The following is a 15,414-nucleotide window of genomic DNA, read 5'->3' on the forward strand; positions in this document are numbered from 1 at the left end:
ATCCTTGCAGTCACGAAAGCTTCAAATCTAGAACTAACTTCACTCCGAAACGTCGTGATTTTATTGTTTTATTTTTATTAATTTTAATTTCATTTTTTACCTACGTAACTTTACCGAAAGAACTAAGAGTATGAGTTAAGTTAGTCTTCAAGGAGGATGAGGGCCTGGTTAAAGATGATATCAGAAAAGGTGATATCAAGGTTTGGATTTTCTCGTTGAGCTCTGTGGAGGATGTCCTCACGCATGCCCTCTGTATTTTTGGCAGAGTCCCATGGGGTTAGATGGGCTGCAATCTCAGTTGAGAAGGGGACTGACTAACAGAAGCTTCTGTCATAACTTTATCAAGATGCTGATCATCAAGAATTCCACAAACATTGCAAGCTTCTCTGTATATTTGACAGACCTTGCACTGTTTTGAGGTCTTCGAAAGATTTGGGCCCTTTGACAACATGGAGAAGTATTCGGAGAAAGCAGCACTCCTGATTGTTGGGATGAACTGTGTAGACTCTTCCTAAGGCATCAGATTAACCGTCACCAGCACGTCGTTTCCATTTTTTTAGCAGTCCATGTATAGTAGGAGGGAACTTCATGGTAGAGCAGGTTGGCAGCAAATGGGTAACTTTGGCACAAAACAAATAACGCCACCAGGGTGGTATCTTGTGGTGCCAGGGCATGTTGTTGGGCATTTCCTTCGGTGAAGTAGATGCGTTGACCATTTTCGAGGTGAACTGCCAAATGGACGACTGTGGGGGAACACTCATGGATGGGAAACCAAGAATTCAAAGACAGCCATGTCAGAGCCTTTGTTGATGTATTTGCAAACATATTTGATGGCTTGCGCAGAATTGCAGAATTCCACATTTATGTGGCCCTCAAAGATCTTGCACAGAAGAGGGCAGTAGGGAACGATCCACTCGTTGTCAACCTTCATTTCAGAGTTAGTGCCAGGTCTGAGCGTTGTTTCAAATCCACCATGCTCAGTATTTCTGCAACGATGTAGAGGATAGCCATCATGGCCTGACTGAGTGTTTTTCAAGAAGTTTTGTGGATACTTCTTGGTACACCTGCGGTCTTGCATACATGGCGAATTTGGATTGAACTCCCCACATGGGCCATGGACCATTTGCTTCCAGACCACATCAAATAGTACAGGGTCTTGATTCTGGTTAGGTAGCTCAGCACTGATAAATGTGTCAATGTCACTTGCATTAATTTTTTTCTTCATCCATAGCAATATGTGAGCATGAGGAAGATCATGTTTTGCCACTCATTGGTGTGCAAGTTACATCTTGACATTCCAAAGATGCGGCCTTCCTTAGTCATAATAAGCCTCATGAGTTCATCAACTTTGAGTTTGAAGACCCTTGCAATAATGTCATGTCTGTCTGTTGGCTTTTGGTTTGGATAAAGCTCAACCTGGATCTCCTTACACTTAGGATTGCAAGTGAAGGTGATAGAGATTGGGCCTGCCATATTGGCTGATGTACGTCATGGCATCCTGAATCTTCTCATGCATGTGTAGTGACATAAGAAGGGAGGGGCTGCTGGGGGCTCTGGGACCCTGGGTGGGCCAAGCGCTTAAGCCTCTTGGCACCAGCCGTTGGGTTCCTAGGCCCTTAAGCCTCTTGGCGCCGCCAACGGGGGGGGGGGGGGGGGGGGGGGGCTGTGTGTGCTCTGTGGGATGTCTGGTGGCGCACACGGCCCCACCCCTCGTTGGACCAGGCATAAAAGGGGAGCTCCCTGGACAATCAGGGCCCAGTCGGAGCTCAAGACCCAATACCCAAGACCAGCCATCGGAGGACCCTGGGACGCTGTGAGAGCCAGTGGAACTCCCGACTCTACGACCTTGTGAGGGCGAGTTCCAGAGCGTAGCCAGAGTAGAGTATCTAGGCTGTGTACCTAGGCTGTGTACCTGGGAGCTGTTACAGAGTATCAGGGCTGTTGGAGTGTTGTATTGTAATAAAGGAGTTACCTCTACAAGTGTCTCCGGAACCCATTACACATGTGTAATAAAGCACTTCCACGATGGGTTAAGACTTGTGTCTTTCTTTTATTAACAATTACTGCTCGGCTCCGCACCCCCCTTCCAGATGGTTTCACTCTCTCTCCACTGCCGTAATGCGCGCATTCCCTCATCCTCCGTTGCGGCGCGGCTTTGCTCGCTCTCTCTCACTGCTGGCTGGCGGCGCGCAGGGAGTAGAGAGGGCTTCGCCGGTAGAGGTTGCCATGTGGCCGGTGGTGTGACGAGGTGGGCGAAGATGCAGTCCAGACTCCAGGCTTCCACACCGACCCCGAGTCCTCTCACTGCCTCTCCTTATATTGCTCCCGGCGGAGCTAAGCTCCGCCTCTAGTCATGCCCCTCCTAGAACCTCCCCGACCCTTCCTGAAAGTACCCACGAGCCCCGCCCATTACCTTTGGCCCAGATGGAACCCTTACCTCCGATTGGCTATGAATAACCCAGCAGTGCCTATGCAGCCCTTCGTCGTCCCTCAGGTGGCGCTCTCTCATTACACATGTATCTTGGTCCACCTGTGAAGGATGAAGGCAAAATAACTCATCTGCCCACATTCTGAGTGTTTGCATGTACGTCAGCATTGATAGCGTCCCTGGGATGAGCATACTGTTCTACACGCAGGCGTTTTTGATTAAGTTCAGTGGAAAGAAGGCGCTCACTCTCAACTCATCGACAACATACAGTAGGTTATCATTTGAAGCCGAGGCGACCTAGAGGAAGCTCACGACCATTTAAGAGAATCGTCATCGGTGTTAGGCGTGAGGGGAATGGAACTGGGGTCGGCGGGTTGGTGGTGCAGCGCGCTTACTGCTAGATTACCGACACACACACACACATGGACTGACACATACAGCGAATGAAATGGAGTAGGTATGCAGGGGAAAGAAACGTGTTACATCGTATCTGCTGTAATCAAACATCTTGCTTAAAAAGATAGCAGCGAGCGAAAGTGATAAATAAATGTAAACAAACTGATAATAGTTAATGACATAAAGTCCTGCTCACAAGAGGGAAGTTTGTGAGGCAAAAGACAATGGCTGTACTTTGTTGTCTTAAGGAAATGAAATAGAGTCGTCAGTCTGCAGGGGAAAAAATCGTGTAACAGTGTGCATGTACTGTCATCAAACATCTTGTTTAAAAAATTATCGGCGAGCGAAAGCGTGAAATAAATGTAAACAAAGTGATAATAGTTCTTGAGTAAAGTCCTGCTCACAACAGGAAACTTTGTGGGCAAAAAGACGCATTGGCTGGACTTTGTTGTCTTAAGGAAATTAAATATAAGATAGTACCCAGGGGAAAAAGCGTGTTACATGGTGTACATTAATTGTCATAGAAATTGCTTAAAGTGTACGCTGTATTCTGAAAAAAATCGGTAACAGAAATAAAATAAAATAGATGTATGTTTGAACGGAGCTGTAAATCGGTGTTACCTCGCTCAGTGTCCACACGAAAGAGAAATGGCCCCTCACCCCCACCGAACGCGTGACTTGGTAGGGTTGAGCGTGCTCGCTAATAAATAAATAACCGGAAACAGCACTAAATCGCGAATTAAACTACCTTAAAGGTGACGGACGCGAAATCGGAATAGCGCTGGCACAGCACGGGGCTTATGGCATGCTACCTGGCTACTTTTTTAAACCCCACGGTTTGCGAGCCAAATCCTTCGCAAGTTTGGGCCGCACAGACAGACAAAAAATACCTTTTATAGGTAAAATAAGTTAAATTTAAAAATACTTTTTTAAAAACACGCTCTAATTAAATGTACCGTACGAGTAATGGCAAAACTCCACGACTCCAGGAAGTGGCCCCGAAGCTTGCCATAACGTAAGGGACCGTGGTGATTTACAGCCAACGTCAATTGAGCGTGGACAATTAGACCCAAGCCTAAACATAACATAAAAGATGGTTGAAAAATATTGTATTTTAATGATATAATATAGTATTGTCATCAGTAAGACATACGTATACGAAGTTTGCAGTCGATACCACATTGGGAAGTAGGTTAAAATTGAGTTACAAGATTTTAGGATACGACAACAGACGGAGTGAGTTAAATAAAAGCGTGTAATAAAAAAGGGGTAAAACCTATTCTTATTTTTTCATGCTTTGATGTGGAGTCCACATTTTTGTTATACTGCCTTCTTCTGGCGAGCCAGGCTATTCTGATCATGATCTCTGGCTCTTAAGCATTATGATGCTACTAGGTGTATATATGTAATAAAAGACTCCGTCAGGCACTGCTGGTCTCCGTTGGTCTTTTATTTAGGTTCTTTCTCCGCACCCCGCTGGTCCCCTTCGCGGACCAGCGTCGTCTCGCGCGCGCCCCGCACGCGCTCCCTCGTCCTCTCCTCCACTCTTCCTCACACCCCGCTGGTCCTGACAAGGGACCAGCGTCTCCTCTCGCGTGCCGCGCACGCTCCTCCGTTAGCTCCTCCACTCCCGCACTCCGCTGGCCGACGGCGTGCTGAAGGTCCTTCTGCCACTTGGCCGATGGCGCGGATCTCCTCTTACCACCCAACGCGGCTCAGCCTCTTAACTTCCCAACTGACCCCGATCTCTTCCGGGCTCCCACTTATATCCTCTCCCCCCACGTGACCCTGACTCCTCCCCTTCCGGATCGTCAGATCCGGCCTTCTCGTACTGCCCAGCTGGCTCCGCCCCCATTCACCTCGCTTCCCATTGGAGCCGAGGTGAACGGCGGCCCCTCCCACACGCCCCCCAGACCGGGCTGTGTGATTGGGCCAGAGTCCAGCAGGAATCCCATTTACGCTCGCATTACATATATATGTGGATGCTTTAGGCATGAGCACCAGTCACCAGAGGGGTATGCAGTGCCAATTGGGGTATGTGGGACGAATTGGATAGACTTCATTACGTGTAGCTCATTTTGACTTGGTATTTTATCCACAAAATATAAAGTAATACAGTTGGAAGTCTACTGTTTTTGTCCAATTGCTAAGATAGGTTTTGTGGATGTACTGTCTACATTTTTAATCCATCCTGATTTTAAAACGTATTTTTTTAAAAACTGGAATACATTTTCCTCGAAACTAAACAAAATTACTGAGAACCCCTGAAATTAACGCCAATTACAAATCCCAGAGCCTGGATGGAGACTCGTGCATTCGGCAGCTGCAGCAAAGTGAACGCACCACACGAGATTAAAATTTTAGGAGAAACAATTTTTATTGCTAAAACAGCGCCGAACCTTCGTGCTGACGATCACACAATGCGCCAGAGGGTTTTTATTTTATTTTGTGAAACGCAGTTTAAAAAAAAATGGACGATGCGACGACGAGGCATTTCACTCAAAACTCCACGTGCACCATCTCATCAGCAGCGCGTTGACGTTGGGCTGTGCAGAAACTTTCAAGATCACTCACGGAGTTGATGCACCAGAGGCGTGCACACAGTGCGCCTTCTTTACTTAACGCAACCATTTTTTTTTACCTCGTGTAAGTGTAATATTGAATACAAATGACCAATACATTGTTGTATTTTTTGCAAACTTTAATAAAAAAAAATTCAATTTATTTCTAAGTCAGCAACCACACACTTTAAAGGGTACAATACCAAATCAGTGGTTGCTGCATGGCAATTCCAGATTGTAAATGCAATGTGTTTTTACTCCATATTAATAAAACGTGTTATCCAACATTGCAATCTAGAATGGTTGCCGGTAACGATGATACAGGCGCTTCCAATATAATTTCCCTTTTAAAATTAAGTTCACGTAACTTGTCTTACTTTCCAGTAGCCACAATTTTGTTAATACAGTAAAGTATACAATGGTATTAAACCACCACTGATTGACATTCTCCATACAGCCTTATGCGAACAAAATCGATGACAGCAGCCTCTCATACTTCATCGACCCACGACCAAACTCCAAGTACTCGCATCAAGGATTCTCGCTCAGTCTTCACTGAATGATTTGAAATGGAAATGACTGCCCGTCACAAAGATGACTTTTGCCAACAAAGCACACACACAACAGCAATTCATTAAAACTAAAAGCAGCGTGTAATGTATTGTTGTTAACAGTGTAAAGCGTGCAACAATGTCCTTGGCGACACTTGAACGAGTTATGCTTTGCGCTTGGTGCTGTAACCTTAGATATTTAGTCTTCTCAAGACTCCCGTCATAACATCCAACTCCAGGGTCAAACCTTTCCACACCATATCAACATTATCCAAGTAAATGCTGGTCAAGCCCGCTGATGGATAGCCTGAACGCATTTATCATCTTTCCTTGTCCACAAACAGCTCAGCCTTGACATTCGCTTTGCTAAGGCTGATATAACCCATACTACTCGAGTCATGTATAACCAGCTTACCTATACTCTTTTTCTCTCCGTGGCTACCGCTTTCACGTTGTAAACTTCAGGGGCATGGGGTTGGCGTATCGTGATTTGGAAACGTGCACCACGGTAGTTGTGTCCAAACTGGAGTTTGAGAACAGCTGAACTGCGCAATTAAATATTGAATTTAAAGAGGATCACATTACTTTAAGGAGAAAATGCATCAATAAATGGAGTCCATTCGTCATAAAATATAGTTTTTAACTGCAGTTCTGAATCAACGGAGCTATAAAAACACTTAACATTTTTACAAACAACACACTGGAAACATCTATATAAAAACAACAATATGCGCCACAAACTGTGTAAATACAAGATGGGTGGTTAAATGTGTTGGGGATTATTTATATTCCTTTTCATATTGGGAAAATGAATATAAACGAGTCGGTTGTGGATTTTCTTCTACATTACCATTCCAGGGTTCAGATTCAATAATACACTGTCGATGAGCGGAGACAAACCATCAACCAAGATTTTGAACTTGAAACTTTATGGCGGGGAGCGAAATGCTCTTTCGGCTCCAGCAAGCTTACAGAATCTCATGTTGAGTTGACCAATTTAAAGTTGATAAACTGCCTTCTACTCGTGTACACAGCATATAGAACCGATGCGTATTTTAAAATGAAGTACCTACACTTGTGAACTAAACACACATCTGTGTGATTTATAAATACGCTTGCACGTATTAAAATTATGTTCATTACAACTTTAAACATATGTAAACCGGCGATAGTTGAAATAATTCATTACCAAGCTACAGCTTTAAGCAGCTAATGCCTTCAACACTAAATGCATATGTTCTTTCTTAATGATATGATTGTAGTTAAATACTTTGCATTATAATTTTCCCTTTTAAAAATGATAATTTAACGTAATTCCAATACATAAATGAAATCAGGTAAACTGTCCCGATGTTCTAAACAAGAGCGTATCTCTTTGTCGGAGGCCCTGAGCTAGCTGTTGGAATTGAACATCGTACATCAGGGGTGGAGAAGAAGGTAGCTAACAAGCCCTCCCCCCACCCCCACGTTTTCATTTCATACGGCCCGGCCCACGGGCACACGAGGGCTCCAACCACTTGGAAAGGCCTGCAAACCGACACTTCTCTCGCAAGCACGCTATTTTAGGTACATGTGACAGAAATATTTCTGATCTGGCAGCACAGTTTGCAATTTTGGTGGCCTCAAGTCACTTTTAGTCATGGCAAAAGCCCTCTTGCAGTGACAATTGAGGTGCTTGTGTTACTCTGTGGCCCACCAAAAGGTATTTGGATGACCAGCAGTAATTGAACAGATTTCCTAACCCCTGTCGTTAATGGTGCTCGTTTCTACTGACCCAGCTCTCAGTTAAGTGAGGTCAGTCTTTGAGCGGCTCGGCCAAGTAACAAAGGCCATTGGCGTCCACGGCAAGTTATGAAATTTAGCTCACGGACCAGATGTGCGTGTCTCGAGAATGTGGAGCAAAACGGTTCTATTTTAAATGTGCTGTTGGGTATTCAGGTGCCACTGCTACATAACTCATCCAGCAGTGGAATGCGCAGGGCCAATGGTTCTTTAGTGCAATAGTCAACCAGATACCGTCTCAACGGGTTAAGTAAAAACTCACTGTGAACACAGCGATTCCTTACAGATTAATGCTATATTTTTTGCTGACTTATTGCATTACTTGCTCTGGAAGGCCTATGCTTTTTGTACATGACGTTGACTTACATACATTTTTTAACCCAATTTATTCAGTGCATCTCCGACAGGTCTCTTGAGCAGATGGCACGTATCGGCAGATGGCAGCCACCTCCGAACGAGTTTGCCACTTGCCAGAGGCACACATTCAGTGGATTCCCTTCAGCTGTACCCCGTGCTACTACCATTCTGTTACAACTTAAACAAAAGCTTACAACGCAACGTGGTCCATCAGAAATTGCCGTCCAACAACTGCAGGGCCTAAATTACCCTCCTCTGGCTTACTGCTATAAAAAAAGTAAAAACGTGCCATTTTGGACCACGTTTAAATTTTGAAGAATCAATTTAAACCCTTCTCGGTCACTGCGCACCATTTGCCATCTTCCAACAACGGTTAGAAGTTCCGCATTTTAAGACATTGCATTTTTTTTGAAAACGTACACATCGTATATGTACAAAGCATTTGTGATTTCCGATTCGTTTCAAGTGACATTGTTTTGCATATATCTCGTCATTTGGATGAATAAGTTAAAGACAGAAAGGCATTTGAGCAATATTCTCACTTCCGAAGCATAACTCAACGCTCGACTTTAAATCAGCCCACAGATAAAGGTGAGGGAGACGTTTGCATTAAAGTCCCTTCTACACTCACCACAGGAGTTTATACGTCGCCGGCATAATTCTCCCGGTCACCTGGTCTGTTGTACGATTGTTTACATCACAACATGGTCCACGTGTGGTCAGATGCACGGACACTTTGCCATATGGGTCAAGTTTAAGCCTTTGTCCACCGTATCACAAATCGGGATGATCGTGCCCAGCAAGCGGCCTGAAGCGATTGGGGCCTTGTGCAATCAGAATGATAGCAGAGGCCCAGATGTGGCCTATTCATGCCTTTACGTGTAGGCTCAAAATCCCTCCTGCAATGATGGTTGGCGTTGGTAATTATTACACGTTACCTCCCTATCATTTGCGAATCAACGGTGAGCTGGCACTTCTGGCTGCCCGAAAATGTAACCTCTCTTTACGCGTGCACGAACCTGCACCTACAAACACCAGCTATTTGCTCACATCCTCCATGGAGAAGGTTCCCACGTGTATCAATCATCTCCGTTCAATGCAGATTAAGTACGATACGCACATATTGACGTGGCGCAGATTACAGCAAACACTCTGACGTTTACCCGTTTCTTTGCAATGGGAGGTATCAGCACATTTTCACAAAAAAAAAATCAGACGAAAAGTTACATTTGTCAAGATGCTAATTAGTCCCCAAACTGAGTACCACACCAAACATAACGTACACGTTAAATTAAAACTTGGGTTGCGGAGTTTGGGATACATTGTTCATAAGGTTCCCGAGGCACGGCAATCCAACCCCCTTACATCACACGAACCCAGAGTTTGGAGAGACCCTGATTTAGTTTACTTGGACCAAAGTAATGGGACTTAACGAGACGATTCATACGGCCCTGGTGCCAAGAGACCCGAATGCATGCGTTACATGGTCCCTGAGCAAATTACAAACTGTGCGACTCAAACGCACGCTCATGCAAGCCCACCTGACTGCCTGAAGCACGTGAACCCGCAGGCACAAATCACATCTGTCACAATTTGCGTGGTGGCTGGGTCCAAGTGCCGCAAACTCACGGTTGACATGGACCCCTGATCGGGGGGGAGGGGGGAGAGTCCCAGATGAGGCATCGGCACAAACCCTGGCACCAAGCAGACCGACTGCGGGATCCACAACGTGAACTCCATGTCAAGGAGAGTTAAAATACTCGCATCATGTGGAGTGCGAGTCAACAAAGCACACGTGTGCGATCCTGCCGCTCGTATCACGGAACCTCAATGGTTCTTAAGTCTCAAGAGCCGATGGCGAACGCCGGCCTTCAATCTGCAACCAAATCCCACGGACCCTCAAAAACACAAATTCCCTTAACAATACTCTGAAATGCGACAATAAGCAGCAATGGAATGCCCTGCACGGCTGGACCGGGAGTCTGACCCAACAGACGAGGATCGCCCAAGCCATCGAGATACTGCATCGGGATCCCTCGGACAAAGTAACAGGCGAGGGCATCTCAAGAACAGGTGCCGTGGGTTGTGTGGTTTTTTTGATGCCAATGATATCGGAGGCAATTCCTTCCTGTTAATTAGAATAATCTCGTTTGACCATCCGGACTGTACAAGGTGAAAAAAGCACTTTCCTCACACACACACACACATATATACTGATGTTGAGTAGGTGGCGTTACACTCCTACTAATCTGCTCAGAAGGGCTCATCCCCAATTCCTCAAAATTGTGAATTTGCACCGAATTAAGAAAATGAGACTACGTTTATCAAGCAAAACTATGACCAATACGGAATTTTCCGTTTCGGCGTTTTCGAAAGTCTGCTTTTGGCACGGGGCATGGTAGATTTGGCTTCCTGTGAAGCACCGAATACATTATTTGGATTTCACTAATTGTGCGATCTCATCGTCAGTCGGTGTACGAGGGGAAGAACCACCCCATTGAGAAACGCCCGACACATTAATGCCGAGCAATGGCGGCTCGGTAGAAGGACCCTGGAAAGATTTTATGGAACCACTTCAAAATTCGGTGTTCCTTCCACGCGCGGGTGTCACTGCAACCGCAAGATTGGCATTCCTGTCGCATGGATATAGTCCTCGGTTGGGCTGAGCAAACGTATAACCAATGAGGTGGTGTGCTTTCTCTGCGCAGTTGATGGTCGAGCTGGACCCCAGCAGCTCGCTGCAATGGAGCACTTGGTTTTAATGTCTGGTGGGAGCTCGAGATTCAAACACAAAATCTCAGCGATGCTCACATTCAGCGATTCAAAGGTAGAATTTAACTCGCCAGAGCTACTGAGCGCGTTATGAAATTGGCAGCGAATTTGGGATTTCGTACTGGTATACACGTGCCCACACCGCACACTTACATGAAAATAAAAGATTCCTCGCCATTTACCCTTCGAGACTATAGCAATAATTTGTTGGATATGATGTACGAAGGACGGCACAGTACACGAGGCGGAGCACAGTCAGCTTCACACCCGGTCACCTTTGTTTCCCCAATATCGACATTTACACACAGTATCAGGTCCTCATTTCAGGCTGTCAATGTAGCAGAGGCCTCAAAACAGGTTCAGATATGACGTATGTGACCTGTAAATTGAATTAGCGCAGACAGGGGGGCAAAAACACACCTTGTGAAGAAAGTTAAGCGGCACCCAGGTGCTGAATACTGTTACGGGGGTCTTTGGTTGAACAGCAAGCGTTTAAGGGAAGCCCATCCAAGGGTATCCAGCCATACACACCGTAGACATGACACAGTTTTACCGGACTGGGATCCAGAGTCCATGACACGTTTCAGAATCGGTGTCATCCGTGCTGCAGAAATATTCACCTTTTTAAAAGTCTTAAAGTGACCAACACAAGTCAATTAAAGAGACGTCCCTGCTATTTTTTTAATAGAAAAATCATGAAATTCACGTTTAATTAGCCATATAAAAACACTAGTACCGCCAACGCCACGCCACGTGTTAGTGGTACTGACAAGTTGCATCTGTTCAGCAATCGTGAACGATCCAATATGCTCTGGGCCACTTCCCAAACACGGCACTGCCTCGCGCACATTAGCGTAAATATAGATTTTTTATCAGTGCCGATTTATATCACGACACATTCGATGCTACCATCTGTAACAGTTGGTGTGGCCGTTGCAAGTTGCGCGTGCCGAGTTGATGCGGTGCGTTTTTATTAGGCTTAAACTTTCTTCACTTGGTATAAAATTTTATACCTGCAAAAAATTAAGTTTTACAGAAAACTTTAAACTTGCAAGCATATACATGAAATATTTTTTTTTTATCCAAGCATTTGCAAAAAAAAAACCTAAAACAAATGTTAGCATTATAAGTTTGATTTCACCAAAAAAAGACAAAGCAGTACCGATGTCTTTAGATAGCCAATGAAAATGAATGTCCATAACTCCGCAGTTAAATGAAGAAAATGGACAATTCACTTTCAATTCCCTTTTACTGGCCATCTAAAGAATAGGACTGCTGGTACAATGTCCACACGCCACGCATGCCCTAAAGACCAAGCTGCAGGCAACAAGAAGATACTTTGTGGCTTGAAACTTAAGTTCCAGGAGACCTGAGTTTAAGGGACAACCGCATGGGTTACGACGGTGGGGAATTAAAATTGAAGGCACGGAAATTTGGGGACCAAATCTCATGTTTTTGCTGGAAGGCTGTTTCTGTCACATTAGTAGAATTTTTTTTCCAACTCACTGCTATTTTCTGCAGTGCATCCCAGTTTCCTTCCAAATGTGCAATGCTAAAAAACGAAACGTCCCAATTCATCCCAGAGCAGCACCTTTTCCGAAATGGGTCTTGGGACTCGAGTAAAGTTGAACGTAAATAAATAAATAAAGCTTATCTGTGGAAATGAGCATGGGGGGGGGGGGGGTGATCAAAGCCACGGGGCGAGAATTTCCCATGAAAAATGGTGGGGGGTCCAATTCCTCCGATTGACACTCCACTGCAGACTTCCCACACATCGGTACTCTACTGGGCTACGGGAGGTTTGTAGGCTCAACTTAACAAACAACGATTGTGAAAACAAGAGTCCTTTTGCGCAATGTTGCCCGGCTGAATTACAAACTATTGCTGGTGTGTTCACCTAATAAAAACCTGTGGAGTTGGTCTCCTGGAGCTGTTTCAAAGCACTCGGTGTTTCTCATCCAGGCAGTAGTCAAAACACTCCAAACCAAAACATTACATCCTACAAAAATGTTAAACCAACCTGGCGTATAACCCTAAATAAAATAAACTCGCATTTAAATAATCCTAACAATAGTTTAACCAAAACTATATCACAAACAAAACACAAAGCTTACTACAGTATACACACACATAGTCAATTATCGTGAACATAAATGGCTTTGGTGAAAACTTACACCTCATTGGATGCGATGACTCTGTGGCCACTTAAGAGGCACAGGTGTGTGCGCGTTTCCAGCATTGTTGGATGCATGAGAGAGAAGCAGCCTCTGAAGGTTGTATTTACACAACCACCAGAACAAATATAAATAACTCAATTACACATAAAATTTTGTCATCAAAAACAAGTTTGACAAATTTTGGGAGGGTCTCCGTTCCACGGGCCACCTCGAAGCCACGTGGAAATTCCACATTGAAATGGCAGAGGCCAATCCTTCTCATGAGACAGCCAACATCGACACCCCACAAAGAGGTCCTTATTTTATCAGCCCCTGAAAGTTGACGGGCCAAGCGGACCTCCACAGGAGTTACGCACATGCAACTGAGAAAGACGGCGACAAGAGATGAAGGTACGCGGGCAAAAATGTATGATAAATAAATTGCAAAAAAATATATACCTGGGCGATTTGGTAACTTTGGATATACAACCTTTGCAGCTGCTTTTGGTTTTGGAGAAGGGGGATGGGTGGATTTAACTTATTGACAAATGGCATTAACTTTGGAGTCAGAAAACATTGAACAAGGGGCAGTGGTGTAGCTTCCGGTAAAGCAGGCAACTGCGTTTACCGACACGCTCATAAGGAGTGGAGCGCTGGGGGCGGTCGGGGTGGGTGCCCCCATGGGTTCTGGCCCACAGTCGTGCCACTACTCAATTACGGGCACTTGCTGCAACAAGATAAATCATTACTGGATGTGGAAAGGGGTACGAGCATGCCAGATTTTACCTGCAATTTCTGACTTTGAAAGCACCAGTAGAAAAACACATCTGCAGGTCACTCAAAATCCTAATTGCGATTTTGAAGAGAGCATAATGAGCTGTGTAATTGGATAAACTATTATCACTGCACTGTTTGGATTACATTTGACACAGCATGGTATTGGAGACAAACGCGTGACTCCAAAAAAGTCCTTCGAGTCTCAAACAATACAGAGAATGGCATTTAAGATAAATATTTGAATGGGAGCCAAGGGAAGCATTTATAAAACTCAATTATAAAATATTGGTAATTGCAGTTCTATTCTTGGTTCTTTCGGTAAAGTCACGTAGAAGAGAAATAATAAAATAATAATAAAACAATTAAATTCTCACGAATATGATTGCTTGTGTTTCAATCGAAACGTCGTAATAATTTAATAGTTTTATTTTTATTATTTTATTATTTCCCTTCTACGTTACTTTACCAAAAGAACCAAGAATTTGAATCCCTGCAGTCACGAAAGCTTTAAATCGAAATTGCAGTTCTGCTTTCAGGCAGTAAAGCAATTGATAGCCAACCAGTTCCTGGCCTTCAGTAGCAAATACGAAACAAAAGTCAAACATGACGTGTTATTTATTTATTTAACCAGGTAAGGCCCACTGAGCTCTTATTGAGAAGCGGCCTGGCTATTATAAACGATAACTCAACGAAATGGATCATCATGTGGAAATGTATAGCAGTCAAATTCTCTAAACGCATGTTTCTAAATGTGGAGAGAAAATCCGGACGACCCAGAGAAAAATCCACGGGATCATGGGGAGAGAGACACGCAGACTCCAAATATACAGGCGTCACAGGGCGATGATCAAACCCACGACCTCCGAACAGGCAAAATTGAATTCGCATCTCGCTACCACAGGATGTAATCTAACAATATTCCGTGATGGACCACATGACGCGGAACGTGTGTGTGCGCGGCAGTGTGATGGGTGCGATTGGCTTGGTGGATGGCAGTGTAGCAGTTAGGCCTGGCGTGACGATTCCCGCCGTATGTGCTGCACTGGCAGCTCACAGGCATTGTATCATGATGAACGACGTAGCTGCTCCCAAAGCAAGGCCCAGCGCCAGGAAGAACATCATCACCGAGCCGGCTGTCTCCGCATTGTGGGCCTCCACTTGCCTGCGAGCGCGCACACACAAACGTCACCCGTTTAGCTGAGCGCGGGAAGTACTGCTGCCGGTGGGCGTCATTGTTGAGCAGCCGCGAAACAAAGATTAGTACGCAGCTCGCATGAAATGCAACACGATGGTGTGCTGAAGTAACTAATTGGCACGTTTTGTTTACGTGACAAAGTTTACTAATTTGGCCGTGTCGGGTGGTGGCAGGTTTAACGACACATTGATATTTTTCGATTTAAAGCTTTCGTGACTGCAGGTATTCATATTCTTGGTTCTTTCGGTAAAGTCACGTAGAAGGGAAATAATACAATAACAAAAATAAAACATATAATAAAAAATAAAATAAGTTATATTGTTTTATTTTATTATTTCCCTTCTACGTGCCTTTACCAAAAGACACATTGATATGTGATCTAACCCAAACAAAAATTCATCATGGATTAGCACGCCTGGCTACGTACGGTGTGAAAGAA

General features: G+C 44.6%; 1 protein-coding gene across 7 annotated transcripts in view; it reads right to left on the reverse strand.

The window, feature by feature from the left end:
* Positions 1–5,182: 5,182 nt before the first annotated feature.
* LOC133352564 (equilibrative nucleoside transporter 1-like) overlaps positions 5,183–15,414 on the reverse strand; it is a 60,115-nt gene continuing 49,883 nt past the window's right edge. For all 7 annotated transcript variants that reach the window (XM_061568291.1, XM_061568293.1, XM_061568287.1 and 4 more), the window contains one exon: positions 5,183–14,942. In XM_061568291.1, coding sequence (XP_061424275.1) covers positions 14,831–14,942 — 112 coding nt within the window. In that variant the 3' untranslated portion in view covers positions 5,183–14,830. The remainder of the gene's footprint in view (positions 14,943–15,414) is intronic.

The sequence above is a fragment of the Lethenteron reissneri genome, chromosome 41 (assembly GCF_015708825.2).
Source record: "Lethenteron reissneri isolate LAM-NWPU_2019-01 chromosome 41, ASM1570882v1, whole genome shotgun sequence".
Lineage (NCBI taxonomy): Eukaryota > Metazoa > Chordata > Hyperoartia > Petromyzontiformes > Petromyzontidae > Lethenteron > Lethenteron reissneri.